The sequence below is a fragment of the Labeo rohita genome, chromosome 20 (assembly GCF_022985175.1).
Source record: "Labeo rohita strain BAU-BD-2019 chromosome 20, IGBB_LRoh.1.0, whole genome shotgun sequence".
NCBI lineage: Eukaryota > Metazoa > Chordata > Actinopteri > Cypriniformes > Cyprinidae > Labeo > Labeo rohita.
In genome coordinates this window covers 3,055,317-3,074,600 of record NC_066888.1, presented here as the reverse complement: position 1 = coordinate 3,074,600, position 19,284 = coordinate 3,055,317, and the positions used below count along the sequence as shown (strand labels likewise).

The window sequence follows — 19,284 nt, the reverse complement described above, 5'->3', positions numbered from 1 at the left end:
CTCTTCTTCGGTTTGCAATCATCTTCATAAGTTTTGCACTGTGGATCCACCCATTGGCAAAGACAGCTGACACTAATGGACCTATGGTTATTCTGCCTGTCTCATATTCTGCACAAATCTGTAAACACATGAAGTACAATTTGTTACAAGAGCACCCATATAGTTTAACAGCAAAAACAAATTCAGTGATCAAAAAGTTTGTGTGATTATTGTCATGTATATTATTCCAAAAGGGTGGACATGATCTGGAGCATATTTAAAGTCATAAAATGACTGTAAAAAGCATGATTTATAGTTCAGGCACAGCTTTTCACAAAAACATTAAGTTTATAAAATGATAAACATCACATTTCTGCCTTCAAACCATTTTTAAGAAAAGGAATGAGTCAAAAGTACCCATTAAATACACACACACACACACACACACACAGAAACATATACATATACATATGAAGAGTTCATTTGCAAAAACAAATAAATCCGTTTTTATTAATATTCATAAAACATGTTTTTTATTGTGTGTGTGTTGTTGTTGTTTTTTTTTTTGTTTTTGTTTTTTTTTGTGTTTTATTGTGTTAGTTAGCCGTATGTTTGAGCTATTAATATTCATTCAAAATAAACCAACCACAGTTTGATTGATATTACTTGGAATGCAGAATAAAAAAAACAGTTATCTGTTCTTGCAAATTAACTCTTAATATATACAAATATACACATGAACTCTTCATATATACACACACACAAATACATGCATACATAAATTTATTAACATATATCAATATATCTTAGTGTCTTACTTGTTTAGATTTCTAGAAGACACATCAGCTTCTTAACCATCCACCAGTTCACATTTACAACTGCGTGCATTCCTCTAAAACAGAAAATGCAAAATACCCTCATTACTTTTGTTTATAAAGGATGAAAAGGCAATGCAGCGCTTCACTTACCTTAGCCAAAACTTTTTTTCTCCGTCAGTAAAGTTGTGACATTCCTTCATTTCGCCAAAATTAGGCAGCGATGAAGAAACCCGTGATCAAATGCACGCTGTTATAAAAACGTATAGCAGATAAAATGTTAAAAGTATGCAGCAGTCGAATGTGGCAATATTTGTACTTGCTTTCGTGCTTTAGCTAACGGTAATTTTACTGGGACTTGAATAACCTAGAAAGATCACACGAAGTTTTTATTTAACTGCCTATATATCATTAATGAGACGGAAAAGCACTTTGAATTTTAATAATTCGCCGCATGCTCTGTTCCACAAGCACACGTACAAATACACTACAGTCCATATGCGCGTTCACATGTCCCAACCGCACCAAATCATCTGCAAAACAACACTAAAAGCATACTAAAACACTTACAGAAATTAAAGTTTTTGACTTACAGTTTTTCTCGATTGCTAAAACACTATAACCAATCTTTTGAACTAAAATTTCAAAACCATAATGCCATTTTTCAAAAAGCACACCCATTTCCCTGAACTATAAACACTATTCCCCTGCTTTAACACATGAGTCAGATTTGGTGAACTGTTACTGCAAAACTCTACACACAAATCCCTACATTTCTCAGTGCTTACACCATGTGATCATTTAGAAAGCACTAGCATTCAATATTGTTCACTCGAGTCTGCAAAGTTTGAGCTCAATTAGCACACAATTAACCAAGTGGAAACACTAGGAGTCAAAATCTATCACACACCAATCAGAACTTTTGATGGAGATAAAAGTGCCAAAGTCAGCTTAGTTTGGTGCATTTCTCAGATCAGAAATGAAATTCTCAAAACTACTTGTTCAACCTCCACATCATCTAGTCACTTGTGCACATTGTGCAATTTTTTTTTTTTTTTTTTTTTTAACAAGTTGCGTTTGCTTTGGTATATTCATGCAGCTGATTATGCAACTGATTTGTCTGCGGTTTTCTTACATTATCAGTTCCTATTGTCATGTTGCTATAGTCTTACCCCTCAAAACATCAAGTCATTAGCTCATTGTATATGTCTTTGCAGTAAATGCTACATTTTTGATCTAGCTGTCAAGCATATTCTACACATTTCTATTAGACTTTTTGTAAATTTGCCATGAATTGTTCAAGTGAATACTGACTTTCACTAATGTAGAGACTACAGATCAACCGATGATAAAGCAGTTCTCTGAAATAGCTCAAAGGTACATCTCAACATCTCATGAACCTTCAGTTGGGAAGCATATATAGACAGAGGACAACACAAGAGTTACAAATTCTGGACTTTCTAATTTATATTTCGGCCTTTGCCCATATTTCTCTTTTCTATTTCACAATGACTTTGTAATGTATTTATATTTTATTTCATTTTTTTATGTTGATTTTTTTTTTTTTTTTCAGACCACTAGTAAAAGTGTAACTGTGTATCCTATCTGGTCTTTTTCAATCAATATCCCGCATACAGTAATATGCAATTTCGAAGACAAAGAATAGGAGGTGAAAGAGGAAGAGGAGGAGAAGAAGGAGGAGGACGACGACAACAACATGGAAGAGAAATGGGAAGTGCAAGGGCAAAAAAACAAGCAGTCTTCTATATTTTAGCTGATGCGTGCCAGGGTTATAACCAATTAGAGTGTGATGTTGAGGAGGTTGTTTGGCCTGTCCCAGACCAAAGACAGGATGCTGGGGTAGAATAATTATTTTTGTTGTTGTTTGCTGTTTTGTGCTGTACTCTACAGTACAATAAATTAAGGATTACAGTTTTTCTCAATTGCTTAAACACATTTCTTGAAATTATGCCTCGGTTTTGCAAAACTCTAGACACAAATCCGTAACTTCTAACTCAATTCCCCGAACTTACTATATTCAGGTCAAAATGAAGCTCTCCACTCAAAACAATTCAATCTTGCTGAAAAAAACAAACTTTTCTCTTAGACATGACACACAAACCCTCAAAAACACACACACTACAACACAGTTTTACACACTGATGAGATCAATTCAAAACAATACTACGAAAACTGGTAACAAGTGTTGCTTGAAAAAAAAAAAAAATTCACATGATGAACACAACAAATGTATGCATTTGCAAGTGTTTTAATCCCTAATTTATTGTACTGTAGACAACAAAAATAATTGTTCTGCCCCAGCATCCTGTCTTTGGTCTGGAACAGGCCAAAGAACCTCCTCAACATCACAGACTAAATTGGCCCTGGACAGGCAGCAGTGGTAAAACTGCTGGTAAAAAAAAGGTAGCACTCTTGCAAGCCTGATCCAACCCTGGCATGCATCAACTAAAATATATGAGACTGCTTGTTTTCTTGCCCTTGCCCTTCCTATTTCTCTTCCATGTTGTTGTCATCCTCCTCCTCCTTCGTCTCATCCTCTTTCTCTTTTACCTCCTACTCTTCCTCTTCGAAATTTCACATTACTGTATGCAGGGTTTATGACTGAAAAAGACCGGATAGGATTCACACTTACAATTTTAGTAGTCGTCGGACAAAAAAAAAAATATATATATATAGATAAAAAAAGAAATAAATAAAATACAAATACATTACAAAGTCACTGTGAAATAGAAAAGAAAAAGAAATAAGAGTAAAGGCGGAAATATAAATTAGAAAGTCCACTGTCAGAATTTGTAACTCTTGTGTTGTCCTCTGTCTATTTATGCTTTCCAGTTGAAGGTTCATGAGATGTTAAGATGTACCTTTGAGCTGTTTCAGAGAACTGCTTTATCATTGGTTGATCTGTAGTTTCTACATTAGTGAAAGTCAATATTCACTTGAACAATTCATGGCAAATTTACAAAAAGTCTAATAGAAATGTGTAGAATATGCTTGACAGTTTATGACAACTAGATCAAAAATTTAGCATTTACTGTAAAGACATATTCCATGAGCTAATGACTTGATATTTTGAGGGGTAAGACTATAGCACAGAGAACTATATACATGTAATACATTTTGAGCAACATGACAATAGGAACTGATAATGTAGGAAACCGCAGACAAATTAGTTGCATAATCAGTTGCATGAACATACCAAAGCAAACGCAATTTGTTTTTAAAAATTAGAAACATTTTATGATGTGCACAAGTGACTAGATGATGTGGAGGTTGAACAAGTAGTTTTGAGAATTTCATTTCTGAGCTGAGAAATGCACCAAACTGTAAGCTGACTTTGGCACTTTTATCTCCATCGAAGGTTCTGATTGGTGTGTGATAAATTTTGACTCCTAGTGTTTCCACTTGGGTAATTGTGTGCTAATTGAGCTCAAACTTTGCAGACTTGAGTGAACAATATTGAATACTAGTGCTTTCTAAATGACCACATGGGGTAAGCACTAAGAAATGTAGGGATTTGTGTGTAGAGTTTTGCAGTAACAGTTCACCAAATCTGACTCATGTGTTAAAGTAGGGGAATAGTGTTTATAGTTCAGGGAAATGGGTGTGCTTTTTGAAAAATGGCATTATGGTTTTGAAATTTTAGTTTAAAAGACTGGTTATAGTGTTTTAGCAATCGAGAAAAACTGTAAAACACTTGCAAATGCATACATTTGTTGTATTCATCATTTTTTTTCCCCAAGCAACAGTTATTACCAGTTTTCGTAGTATTGTTTTCAATTGATCTCATCAGTGTGTAAAACTGTGTTGTAGTGTGTGTGTTTTTGAGGGTTTGTGTGTCATGTCTAAGAGAAAAGTTTGTTTTTTTCAGCAAGATTGAGTTGTTTTGAGTGGAGAGCTTCATTTTGACCTAAATATAGTAAGTTCGGAGAATTGAGTTAGAAGTTACGGATTTGTGTTTAGAGTTTCGCAAAAGCGAGGCATAATTTCAAGAAATGTGTTTAAGCAATTGAGAAAAACTGTAACACAAAGAAGTCTTTAGATTTTCTTACCTGACTGGTACTTCTATCTCCGACGCCATGATACACCTCCTTCGCGCCGTCTTCATCAAATGCGTTGGAAACGTCATATCCGTTTTTTTGAACAGCGAAATTAAACCGTTTACGTTAGTTTAACGATTGATAATCAAGTAAAATGGAAACTTAAACAGTTTAAATTAATAGAGCACAATACAATAGTGTTTTGGTGGAAAAAGAAATACACTTGTGTTGTTTTAACAATAAATACCTGGGTAAAATGAACAGTGGCACAAAACCATTTTTTTGAGTGTGTACTGAGTGAGTGATTTAAGTTAACGTAATGACACTTTAAAAAGCATTAATGTACATGGCACATAGAAGTATTGGGTATAGTCCTTTTTTAAAATACATTTTAGTCTCCCACCATCCACCAACTTGGAGTGCATTAATAATGACTTAAAATGCTGCTTCAGTAGTCAGCTCTCTATGTTTTAAAACTGAGCAAATGTTGTTTGTGTAGAGAATTGTTGAGATTGAAAGAGATGCCTGTCTTCAGAGAATCTTTAGAATCTCCTGACACACTTCCAGTTGTTATCATTTCAACCCTCACAACGGAGGCTGTCTGAACCAGGATATCTAATAATCAGATGGTGCTGCCCAACCAGCCATTACTTTCTGGGAGTTTGTAGATCTCAAATTGTGCCAGGCATAGTACAGCTGCAATCAGAGAGCTTAAACAGACTCTTAGATCAGGCTGCTGTGTACTACACTGCTTTTCTTGGCTCTAATGGAGAACACAAACAGTGCATATCAATATAGCATTCTTTAGCTTTTGGTCTGCCTTCACAAAATTAACATTCATAATACACCTCTTATTAAAAACATCCCATGCACCTCCAATTTAATTGTCAGTTGCAGTAGTTGTGCTCTCACCAGCATCTAAGGTTATGTTCATTATAAGTGGAGCATGCTGGGAGTCTTGGGAAACCCTCGGAAAACATTGAGGAACCGTGAATGCTGGAGTGTGTGGTGGCAGATTAATTTATCGCACACTTCAGTACAGCACATCCATGTATTTATTTACCTTCCCTTTTGTTTGAAAAATGGCTTCCTCTGTGCCATGCCTTGAGGACAGGTAATTACACCTTCAAGAGGCCTGGTGGGGATTAAAATAAATGACATAAGAAAGGAAATGCACTCCATCAAGTGTGGTATGCCTTGAAACCTTTTCATGATGGCTATGTGCACATGAACTTGTAGTGAAATTGAAAATACTGCTTGTAGACTGTGCAGAAGACAATGTGGCAAGTTGTCATAGTTCTTTATCAGGGATTTATGAAGAGTCTCCAAACAAGAGCCATATGGGATACATATGTGAAAGGTAGAGGAGCATATGTTTGTGAATTTGCAGTAGGTCGGTACAAAGCATTAGTCATCGTTATGTGCATGTCCCACATTTCTGTTGGCAGCTCATTCTTATCAACTGGATATAAAAAATGCAGCAGTCTTGGCATCCACAGCAATTTGCGTGCTCTCACTGGCAGCATCGTTGCAGAGGTTTCTAAAAGTGGATCACTTTAACATGCAAATTTTTCCAGTTATTTAAGATAGCACCTTCATCCTTTTACGCTGAGTTGAATCAGCCATTTGGTGTTGCTCAGCTGAGATTGTTTGTGATGTTTCTATTCCAGGAAGAAGGAAAAGTGGGCGTAACGTTCAACATTGGCACAGTGGACATCAGCGTCAAAGAGATGAATACAGAAGTCAATGATGGAAAATATCATGTTGTGCGCTTCACAAGGAATGGGGGAAACGCCACCTTACAGGTGGACAACTGGCCAATCAACGAGCACTTTCCATCAGGTAACATATGCACCCTGCTAACTACCCAAAGTAAAGTTTGTCAGAGAGAAGTGAGTTTTTATTGTTAAACCCACTGGATATCATATGCTCCCAAGCAAATCAAGGGTTGGAAGGCAAGGGACAACATAATTTTCCTGCCCATGTAATTTATAATTTATAATGTTTCAAAGCATGCTAATTTTTAGAAATGGGAACAGGTGTTCATAATTACAACACTGATCTCCTTTCTGCTGAGGGGAAGGCATAGAAGAGAAAAGACATTGCAAAGAAGAAGGCAAATGCCACTTAGTTCTCAACTGACTTGGCTTGCGTTGCTTTCTTAATTGTCCTCTGAAACGTCCATATGTGGGAGTAATCAAGCCTGGGCACCTGGCCTGTGCACAATGGCAGGCCAAGCCGTTGCTTTTGTCCTCGCGATTAGTGCCGTGACATCTGGCCAGCTGCTTTTGAGAGGCTTTGAATGGCAGAGGGAAGAGTGGGGCACAGGTTTAAGGCAGTATTGTGGCAGCTACAGCAGCTGTGGGAGAATGAGCCCCGGACCTCTGTGTATCTGTGACTCCCAGACTTAGGAAGCCAGCAATGATGGATGAATACAAATGAGTTCATCAAATGCAGCAGAGGTTTGTTATAGAAGCTCAAGCGTTTCCTACACAGAGAAATAGGGCGTGCTGAAATACTGCCCTCAAACGCTATCGAAAAAAACTCTCAAAACCCTTCACACTCAATTAATTTGGGCTCTGTGTCCTCCACTTTGATGTCTCTGTTGCTTCGACGCCCTCCATGGGATATCTGGCCCCTGCACTTCTCGTCCAATTAGAGAGCAGCTCTAGTCAGGGTTACTCAAGCTGTATTCAACAGTAGGGTTTTCTAAAGTGAGATAGCCTTAAAGTGGCCAACATGCAGGCAGAAGGACACAGGCAAATGATGTGCTCCCTGTTCAAGCTGTTACGGACACTGACAAAGAGCTGGAGATAGCATGCCATTTTCGTTACAGACTGTTAGCCATTTTCAGAGCTAAATATAACACCTGAAATGTCCTAAATGATCAAACTCAATACATGTGAATTTTGTACATTGAAAAGTAAACCTGCACAGTGACTGGAAGTGTGTAGTGACTTCTGCTGAAGCTGTTGCATCACTCAGCCTCAAATTAGTCTCAGAGACATGATGTAATGATATAATGATGTAGTCTATGCGAAACATTCATTCAGTAGACATTCTTAGTGGCATCTAGCAGTGTTTTAAATGAGGAGATATTTTACACAGATTGCACGATATCTACAGAATCGCTTTGAATCTTGTGTTTAGTTAGTATCCATAGTGTAAACCACAAATTGTCATAACCTTGTTGATATGAGAATTTTCTGTGGTGGAAAAAAAGAAGATATCAAAAAACAGAAAAACATTCAGAACATTGATACAAAATTTACTACTTTGTATGAGAGATGTAAAGTTATATAACATTTCTCTCTTTACATCCATAACACCTATCTATCTACAACCATCTATCTTTTTATGTAGTTGGCTAGCGTGCTATATTGTTGACCTTATGTTCTACTGTATCTCTAAATCAGTGACATGTTTTGTCTTGTTTTGAACTTATAGAAATGCATGTTATTTGTTTGTTTCTTTTAATATATTGTTTGTTCATTTGTTTTTCCTTCTATTATTTTTTTCACTTTGGACAGAATTAACCATCTGTGATTTGCAGTCGAATTCTGGTTAAAGCAGTACAGTATGGCTAAGTACGTTATCAAGACCTAGTGCTCCAATGAATTCAATCAATTATGTTACATATTGGCCTCCATTAAACTTCACAGCATTGAATCAGTCAAGTGCTCATTATTTAAAGGCCAATAAATGTGCTCCAAATTTCATTAAATCTTTGCTTCTGAAGTGATTTAGTCTTTTTTTTCATGGAGATCCTTGACTCCTTTCAGCAATCAACTGCAGATTTGGTAATTCTCGTTTTCATACAGATACATATACTCAAACACCGATAATATGCAGAACGTTCGTGTTTGTAATTTGACAAGTATTGATTTCAGGTCCTCTGTTAAAGACTGCACCATCTCTTGAGTAATTACAGGCTAGGATTCAGACTCGTAGACTGAATAGCACTTGAAATGCTTTATGTCAGTGAGGCTCTGCATTCCTGCCTCATTCAATAAACTGTAAAACAGATCCATGCAGCTGTGTTTCCATGGCATGAGAATTTCCAGGGTAGCCATGATCCAGGGTTTATTCATATGTTCTAACCAGGCATTACTGGATAAGCAGTTGCTGGGGCACATCGAATGCAAGTCAGTAAGAAGATATTTAATATTATTTAAGATATTTAGGCCTGTTTCACAGACAGGGCTTACCTTAAGCCAGGACTAGGCTAGTTAAATTAAAATATTTAAGTAGCTTTTATAAAAATGCCTTCAAAGAAAACGTTGCAGGTGTGCATCATGAGACAGAACAATGGCACAATTTTAAGATATGTTAGAGCAAGATATTTTCAGTTGAGGCAGCTCAAACATGCATTTTATTCCAGACTAGCCTTAAACTTTGTCTGTGAAACCAGGGCTTAAAGTTATTTGACCATTAAGAAGTTAAGATATTTAAAGTTATTTCACCAATAAGTGCACAAAGTGGAGGGCTAACCAGAGTGACACCAGAGAAATACAATTTTGTCAGAATACACAATACTTTTGAGCTGCTGTTAAAGGTGCTGTATGTATTTTTTTTTTTTACTGCACTAAAGCATATAAAAAACATAATATGTTCCTATATTTGTTTTTATCAACATTGAACTTACTGTTCTCAGTAGAGCTGCTTATAGCTGAATTAAAACTTGTTTCATAATGAATAAAATTTTATTCAGTTATTTAGTTATTGAAACTGAACTGGACCAACCTTGAACTGAATGGAGTTAAATAATGACACTATTGTCTTGCTACAGCTGCTTTACAGCAGAATTTGCATTTGCCTAATTTAAAAAAATTGCATATTTGATTCTGTTACTTTCCTTTTTAATGCTGAAACTGCTTTGAAACAATCTCTGTTGTATAAAGCATTATAAAGATAAAGGAGGCTTGACTTTTGACAGTTTTAGGGTGCCATAGACTGCTACATAAGATCAAGACAACAAAGTTTACTTAAAAGAGAGTTGTATTTTATACAGGACACTCATACACACTTTCCATTCATGTGTCTTGAATAATGATGTTCAGCTGGCATCAGTTTCAGCGTACAGTTTCATGCATAGTTTCAGTTGATCGACTTTGCCCATTGTGTATCTGTTTGCTCTGAAGAAAGGTCAAGCTCCTCATGGGAGAAGTTGGGAACCTTTCCATCAAGGCATGTTATTAGTAATTATTTGACAATAGATGTAAAAGCTTAAAAGTTGCTCTGCTTTCTTGAATGCTAAAAATGATTGTTATTTTACTCTTCCATTGGTCTGGATCATGGACTACACTCTTAAAAATAAAAGTGCTTTAAAAGGTTCTTCCCAGCGATGCCACAGAAGAACCATTTCTGGTTTCACAAAGAAGCATTCAGTCACAAGTTCTTTAAAGAACCATCTCTTTCTTACTTTTTTATAATCTAAAGAATCTTCTTTTGCCACAAAGAACCTTTTGTGAACAGAAAGGTTCTTCAGATGTTAAAGGTTTTTATGGAACCATTTAGACAAAAAAGATTATTCTATGGCATTGTGAAGCACCTTTATTTTTAAGAGTGTACATCTAAAATTTAACAGGCTTTTGTATAATGTATGTAGTGTAGACAGCAAATATAATGGGTTCTGTTTGCTTATTCTTTTTGCTTGTTCTACTTACGTGACATTTGCACCTGGTATAGACAGGTGTAGCAGCAGTGGGCATAGGCAATGATGCGATGATGTCAAATCTCACAAATCCAAAACAGTCATTTTTGGAGTTTGGTTTAAAAAAATTCTCTTTTTGTACTAAGGAGGATGTTTTAAGCTATAAAACATACTGGATGTCTTAATGGTACAAAGACATCTTATATTTCAAAAAATGAGAGAAATTTTAATGGCATGACCCCTTTAACTATCTTGACCACCAAGTCAATCAACCAGAAAGAACATGTTGGTCATCCAGCTTACAAAAATTTAAATTTAAACTGTCATATGATTATTTGTTTACTGGAGGAAATAGTGTGAGTGAGTGAGTGAGTGAGTGAGTGAGTGAGTGAGTGATTGAGTGAGTGAGTTAGTAGAGGGTGAGCAATATTTTAAGTTTCTGACATATTCATCAAAAAAATTATATGTCATTTTTTTCCTAATGCTCAAAAAGAAGGTGGGCATTTAGCAGATGAGTAACATACACAGACACTTATGCAATTTTGATAAGGACAGCCATAGAAAGCACATCTCAGAAAACACACAAACATTGATTGCCAAACTACAATACAGAGGAACAAAATCCTTCCTGCAGTGTCAATACCACAAATCTGGAGATAGAGGTTAAAATACGTCCTATGAACAGCTAAAACAGAACATGAATTATTCTGAGATGTGTCCTGCAAGACCCTTATAGCCAAGGTTAGATTGCGCTCCAATGAGAAACAGGCACTTCTCACTTCTCACTAGTATGGACCATGATGAACTGGCAACAGAATTCATTCGCACATTGTTTGTATGCTTTCAGCATCTGCTGATGGCCCCCTACTGCAAATCTCTGGCACTGAAAGAGTACGCACTGACACCATGCCAGCATTTGTTTTGACTAAAGCGGTGCCATCTAAAGGGAGTGATTCTGATATTGTTCTAGCGGGAAACCTACACAAATATGCTGATGGATGGGAGGAAACAAACACCATTGGCTTGTTGGACATCTCTCACAGATTAGCGCTCTGGAATATGACACTCAAGGATTGTGTTGTGAAGTTAGGCGCTCATACTGGCGCCTATGGGTACCTGTGGGTAAACTATGACTGTTGTGCTTTTGTGGAGATTAGAAAAGAAGAATTCTCTCTCTAAAATTTATAGAATCAGTGATTTAAAAAAAAAATATATATATATATATATATATATATATATAATATTTATACATATATTATATAATATTTAATATATTTATTTTTTTCAATATTTTTTTTATTTTCATGATAATCATAAATTACTTTTCATAAAAAGTCATGTTAAATTAAGCAAAAAGTTCCCAAAACAGGTTTTGGTTCATGCAAACAAACAAATAAATAATAATAATGTGTATTATTATTATTATTATTATTATTATTATTATTATTATTATTATTATTATTATTACTATTATTATTATTATTATTATGACACGCTCAGGAGCACAGTGTAAACAAACTCAGATCACCACAGAAAAAGAAGACCTTTTATATAATTAATTTTGTAGAAACAGTTTACATGTGCTTATAATAAAACACAACTATTATGCAAATCTCTTTAAGTAAAAAAAAAAGAAAAAAAGTCACTTAGTCGTGTCTGAAAATAAAAAAAAAAAGTGCTCGGTCATGTGTACGAGACACTGCAAATATTTATTACATAGTATATAGTCTCATTCACTACAAGTGGTACTGATAAAATTGATAAAAGTATAGGCTCAATGTTAAAGCATGAAGCAATTATAGACATAACAGAATAACTAATATCAAGCTGCTTTGAAATGTATTTTTTTGTGTATGCTGTACAAATAAATAACTTGAATGGCTTAAATGAAATGCAAGATTTATTAATATTAGAAATGCTAAACAAGTAAGCACAGGAGTGCAGTAAGTGAAGGAAATTAATGGATTCAGTCATACACAAGTGGTAGGGTATCAGCAGGATGCAGCAAATAATATTTCAAGATGTGATTTTCCACCGTATTTGTGTTATGAGTGCTTGCTGTTCACTGTAAATCTGTGTATTTGTAATTTATAATAAAACTATAATTATAAAGCCACATTTTAGGTTGTTTACATTACCTTACTTCAACCTGAGTTCAGTAGTGGATGTAGACATTTTATATTATTTTGCTATATTATTTACTATTATTTAAGATCTTGTTGGAATGGTTAATGCTTATTGTATTAATTACCATAGCCATTCTCACTGAATAATTTTACCATAAAATGTCTACATTCATTACTATTCAGTCTCCACTCTAACTCACGTGGCATAAATTCCCACAGTGCATTGCGCTGTGACATTAGGTTCCCATTCTCTATAGCCACTGAACTCCCTAACAGTCAACTAACCGTTAGTCGACAAGAGGAGGTTTGGTTGACCAAAATTTTATTAGACGCTTAGTCACAGAAAAAAAAATCCACAGGAAGTAATGAAGTCATGCAAAATGTCTGAACCAATTAAAATGGAAAACAAATGTTCTCAGATTATGCAATCTGTATGAAACATTCATACAGCGTATCCACTACTGCGGAGGTGACGAGTTAGTGGCGCCTACTTCATCTCTTAAGCCGAAAACAAAGAAAGCAATAGTTTATCAATAAATTATTATTAAATTATTGCAGCCTCTTTACCATTTTTCCCTGACACATTAATAATCATTACTTCTGCTGGTGTGTGGCAAGCTTTATGCATGCCCTTGAGTGCTTGTTAGGCTATGTAGGCAATTAAAGTATCATTATTATGATTTAAATGGTTTATTAATAAACATGCGATTAATCGACTAATGCTTAAAATAAATGACTACTAGTCGACCAGAAAAATCTTTAGTCGAGGACAGCCTCACACTGAACAGTGTTTGGAGGTAAGAAAGCTCTGCAAAGATCATAGTGATATATACACATTAACATGAGAGATAGCGAGCGCTGGCAAAGCGTCTGATCTCTAAAATGAATGTCCAAACCCTCAAGCTCTTCTGGATCTCTAGCATGCAGGCCTCCATCCAGGAAAGCCACTCCAGCCCCAGGCTTGCATGCGCTGCCCGTCAGGATCAAAGGCATCGGCAGCCCTGGAAGCTACTTATTACCCCCCACCTTCACCCCATTACCTTGCCCACATCCCCCTGCTCAGCCAGCAGTAACCAGCCCACTTTGAAGCCCCTTTTCTGCCTATTTAAAAAGGAAAGCACAAGAAAAGCAGGGCCTTGAATCGCCACCGGCCTCGTCCATTTCACATCCCCGTCACTGTAGAACCTTTGTGTTTCTGAATAACTCTATTATTCTATGCACCTTTTTCTCATTCTGAAGTTCTGAGAAGGTACGCGGTGACTCAGCGCTCAGTGGCTTATTTAGCTAAGTGAGATGTGTTGAGTAACTTTGCTCTTTTGAAGTCCTTTTTGCATTTTTTGCTGTCAAGCTGTAGGGTTTTTTTTTTTCATCTTTTTCTTCTTTTTCCCATACAAATTCTTCAGAGTACTGCTGTAAATTGTATTTTCCCCTGCTTGATGTACATGAAAATGCATAGGAACTCAAAAATGAAAATTCTGTAATTATCTACTTAGCCAACATGTTGAATGTTACTTACCCAGCATGAAGGCTGTTCATGCTGCTCTTTTTCATGCAATGAAGTGAATGGGTAATGAATGTGGTAATAATGGGTAGTGATGTGTTTGAAAAAATTACAAAAAAAACACAGCAAAACATTATGAAAAGTGCACTATATGTTTAGTTCACTCTGTTGTTGTACTTATAGTTCATAGTATGAAAAAGATAAACTTCAAAAATCTGAATCTGTTTATCATCCTATTCATTCATTATGACCAACTTTTAACTTTCTTTGGTAAACTGGTTACTGCATTTGTTAAGAGCAGCTGGACATAAGCACACCCAAGATTGCAGATGTTAGATCCATCTTACCGCCTTAACACCTAACTCCAGTAGGAGAAAGAGGTGTAACAATGTCCAAATAATGGCAAAATATTCAAGCGGCCCAATTCCTCAGATGGCTTCCAGGGACCCCGCAGCAGCAGGCCTCACACCATGCTGTAATGATCTCATCTGTATGCAGTGTCTTCCTCAAATCTGTGTCATCACAGGCCTTATTTCCCAGCAGGCTTAGACCTTCTACACATTATCTCTTTTTATTTCTGTCTCTCTCTTTTTCTCATTCACTCCCTTTCTCTCTTTCCCTTACCTTAATAGTTTGTAAAGTGTTCCTTGGCACTTTGAAATGTAAAAAGCATGTGATGTCCAGTGGGAAAATAGTTACACCCCATTTTAAAGATTGCTAAGTGGGAGATCACCTCTTACAGAGGCTCAGTGGAAATGCAATTTGAAATGAATTGTTAGTATGTCTCGCTTTAACAGTTGCCTGTACTTTGTCTTAAAGTCTGAATGTGGTGTCTAATTTTTGCTGCAATAATTGTGTTAAACTGTTTATTTAGTTTGTTACTATTTAATAAAAAATGCCATATAATTTTCAACTGAAGTTAACCTTACAATGAAATCTAAACTGCCTAAAAAGACCTAAATAATTTTAAACACAGCTAAACCTTCTTAAACAGTGTATAAATGTGCAATGTGCTAAGATGTCTTTCAAACTTTCAAACTTTAAAGGCAACAGCGACAATGAGCGTTATCAAATGGCTAATAAGAAAATCCCGTTCAAATATACCCGGCCGGTCGAAGATTGGCTACATGAGAAAGGTAACTCTCACAAGACCCTCAGTTTTTTTTTTTTCTCGTTGATTTTAATTTGCGTTCATATGATCCTTGTCATGTCGTTTCGTTATATTTTTGTCCAACCAGGTCTGATGAGTCTTTGCTTAGCCTTTTTGCCACTAATTAACCTAAAATGTTCATAATTTGCTTCCCTTTCCATTACGTAATATTTTCGTTGAGTATTATTTTTTATGTGGATTGTGATCCTCTTTTGTTATTTCCATCAGATCATTGACCAGTTAAAGGGACTGGTAACTAAGAATAACACTGCATAAGTACGTAGCTTCTGGACTCCAACTTTAAATCTAAACCAAACCTCAACAAAAGTCAGGATGTTTTTAACTTTTCATTGGAATGATCTTCCATAGCGTGTTATGTTAGTGGTTGAATAGTCAAAAAATCCAACCCTTAATGCAGCATGTTTCCAAAGATAACAAATTGGTGCTGAAGTATTAGTGAAATGCCACTTTGGTGACTAATGCACTTTTGTGTTTGAAGCCGGTGATGAAATCGACCGACACCTCTTCAGTTTCATTCAAAAACAGGGTGAAAGGGCGGGGTGCCCATTTATCAAATTTACCATTAAAGTCCTTTGGATTATTAAATGCATTTAAAGGTCATTGCCTAAACTACATAAGATGATTATAAAGTCCCTTTAACACTGTCTAAAACCACATTGAAATCCCATTAATGGTTCTACATGCATGAATCAACATGATATTTCTTTGAAATGTACGAGATAAGCTTTGTTTCTTGCCCGCTGTAATACAGAATTGTAAATGTGTGGTAGTTTTAATCAGCTTACATTATTGTTTCTAACCATATGAAAAGCCATTTGGAATTTGCCCCAAAACATTTGCATGAGAAGTACCTCACAGTGAATACAGCAAAGAAAAAAAAAATAATATTATGCCTGGATTTTAAAATCTAGACCATTAAGGATAACATTATTCAATTAGCTACATTTAAATAATAATAATAATAATAATAATAATAAAATCCAAGAAGATAACATGAACATAAGCATAAACTGTTCTGACTGTGTCTTCCTTCACTGATCTTCCCCTCAGGTCGTCAGCTGACCATTTTTAACACCCAAGCCACCATCTCAATAGGCGGTAATGACCGCAAGCGACCGTATCAAGGCCAGCTCTCTGGTCTTTATTACAATGGTCTAAAGGTGCTCAACATGGCAGCTGAAGGTCATGCCAACATCAAGATAAATGGCAGTGTGAGACTGGTGGGGGATGTGCCCACCAGCAGAAGCCCCTCACGTACCACCACCTCCATGCCCCCAGAGATGTCCACTACCTTCATCGAGACTACTACCACCTTGTCAACCACCACTACCCGCAAACAGCGTTCACCACCCACCATTCAGGTAAGATCCATTGATTTTCTCCATTTAGTCTCCATGAACAAGGCTGTAGACAAAATTGTGAGGGTGGCCAAATACTCAGCAGTGTAAAGATGCATTTATTGTGCATTTATGTTTTCGTGCAAGGCACAAGAAATTAAGAGACCTTCGGTTCTCATGTCTGAACTTTTTCAGTGAGGCATGACGAGTACATGTCCAGTATTCAAAAGTTTTGTTTATGTACTTTAAAATATGTAAAACACTTATAGAAAGGTGGGGGAAAAGTAACAAAAAAATTGCATCTCATGTTTTTCCGAACATTTATGACTTTATGACTTTATGAAAAGAATATATGCAGAAGGTAACAGCTTCACTTTTTTTCACACACGGATAATGGGCAGTGATTTATACTGACATGCTCCAAAACAGACTAAAAACACCATAAAAGTACCCCTATGAGTCATGCACTATAATCCTTCTGAAGTCATAACATAGCTTTGTGTGAAGAACAGACTGAATTTGATGTAGTTTACCTGTACTTTACTGGTAATCTTTCCCACTGCCTTAGCCATGGCAAGAACAATGGCATGTTGCCACTAAAAATTATTTTTAGTTTAATTACCTTATGTGACTAGTGTGAACAAAAAGCATTGGTGTGCTCCAAATAAGGGGAAGATTATCAGTAAATAACGTCTTATTTTGGTGTGTTCCTCACACAAGCTATCATTAATAATTTGTTTCAGAAAACATTGAATATAATTTTTATAATTTTATGCCTTGTTTTCATTTTGGAGCTTGGCACTATAAACCACTTTTTTCTGTTTCACAGAAGAAGGAAAATAATAAAGTGTTGTGACAATATAAGAGTGCTTATCTGATGACTAGCTTCCCTGGGGGTGAGCAAAGCATTTCTATCTGTACTGTGTTTAGATGCCTCGTGGAGTCTGTCGACTACCAGAATGCTTTCTTTAACACAGTCTGACATGAGGCCAATGAATGTCTAATCATGCTGACCATTTCATTGATGCTAGGGGAAAAATTGAAGCAGCAGTCTTCGTATTAAAGCCATAACTCTCCCTAGGGCACAGCTCAGCGACAGGCCAAGAAGACTTATTCTTTTCTCACATTTAAACAGATCAACCAGCAAAATAATAACCTCTCATGTCAATGCTGACTGCAGCGTAACTTCATCAATGCATTGGCAATCCAACCACTGATAAGAGACTTCAAACTCACATGCAGACCATTTCAGGGAATTCTTATTAGCCATTTTTTTTTCCATCTTGACCTTTTAGCCATGTGAACTCACATCACCCATGAGTAGGCTAGTAGGCCGCAGCCCTGAGTGAATGTTATGGCTAACTCAGGAGATCATTCTGTGTGGATTCTGCAAGTTCTTTCCATGTGGAGTGGGTTGTCTGAGTACTTAAATTTCCTCCACAATCCAAAGACCCACAGGTTATCTGTCTGTGTATTTTAGCCCTGTGATGGACAGTCCGTTTTCTTGCTTTCAGCTTTTGGGATAGAGTCCCGCATTCCTGTGACCCTACATAGCCGAAGCAATACAGAGATAAAGAATTTATAACTGAATGGACGTCAGTACATGGTTATGGTCTGTGCTTTTGCTGAATAAGGCATTCTACTGGATTAACATCGCTGTTGGTCCTGGAATAATATCAGATTTAAGTGATGTAGGATTAGGGTTGGGATTTAGGACTAGGATTAGGTTAAGGGCTGAGGACCATTCTGATCGACCAATCACTGCAATTTAATTTTACTTGTCATTGCCCCTTGAGTTAGTTAATATTATGGTCAGTGAAAGTACTATAGCACGCCAATGAAAGCTAATTAATATATAATGCATTCTAACTGAGATTAAAATCACACATTTTATGAGTACTTCATTGTTCTGCTTTGATCTGTGAATTTTGTAAGACACTCTCACAATTAGTAGCAAAATTAGAGATCCAGGTTTTAGCCACAACATCTTTAATAAATATATTCAAAATACTTCAAATACCACAGGAATGTTCTCATTCCAACAAGATCTCCATTTTGGTTTTGTTGAAAGTGTTTTTCTTTTTTGTTGTTGTTGTTTTTTTGTTTTGTTTTTTAAGACAAGCTCTCCCAGATCAATTTCCAGGCCTTCAGGCAGTTTGATTCATGCTGTGCCCACAAATTAATTTTCCATAGGTCTCAGTTTTAGCACTCCCTTGCTACCTGTCAGCATAGACAGCAAGAGAACAAGCTGACATGTTTTCCATCCCCTGGGGGTAGCAGGTTGTGACTGATGTTGGGCTGTTCTGAGTGGTTTGGGGTCCAGCAGCTATGCTTGTAAGGTGCTATTTGGCATAGCCCTCTGACTCCCCACCCTTGCAGGCCACCCCAGGGTCCAAGAAGTAAGAGGTGTGCAATCATATTTTATCCATAGATGGATTGAGTTTATCCAGGCATGGATGGTAGAGCAATCTCACGCTTAATTAATGATGGGACTCCTGGGAGAGGTCTTGCCTCACACTTGATCTCTGGTAGAAGAGGGCGACTCTAGTGTGAGCATGCATATCCATTCATCTCCAGCAAGGGCTGTTCACTGTGCCCCGGGCTGCAGTCTGCTCAATGATGCTTCTACACACTAGGGAACAAC

The 19,284-nt window shown here is 36.5% G+C and overlaps 1 protein-coding gene and 1 long non-coding RNA gene across 13 annotated transcripts in view; one reads left to right on the top strand and one right to left on the bottom strand.

Moving 5' to 3' along the window:
- The window catches only part of nrxn3b (neurexin 3b), a 317,541-nt gene that overhangs the window by 276,597 nt on the left and 21,660 nt on the right, over positions 1–19,284 (top strand). For 8 of the 12 annotated variants that reach the window (XM_051138802.1, XM_051138794.1, XM_051138792.1 and 5 more), the window contains 3 exons: positions 6,523–6,694; positions 15,179–15,268; positions 16,354–16,664. In XM_051138802.1, coding sequence (XP_050994759.1) covers positions 6,523–6,694; positions 15,179–15,268; positions 16,354–16,664 — 573 coding nt within the window. The remainder of the gene's footprint in view (positions 1–6,522; positions 6,695–15,178; positions 15,269–16,353; positions 16,665–19,284) is intronic. The other 4 variants (XM_051138803.1, XM_051138796.1, XM_051138795.1 and 1 more) reach the window with 1 other exon arrangement.
- On the bottom strand, positions 2–1,039 carry LOC127183039 (uncharacterized). Its single transcript, XR_007829989.1, has 3 exons — positions 948–1,039; positions 798–871; positions 2–118 (listed from the first exon to the last, which is right to left on the bottom strand). It is a non-coding gene; the product is annotated as an uncharacterized LOC127183039 (long non-coding RNA).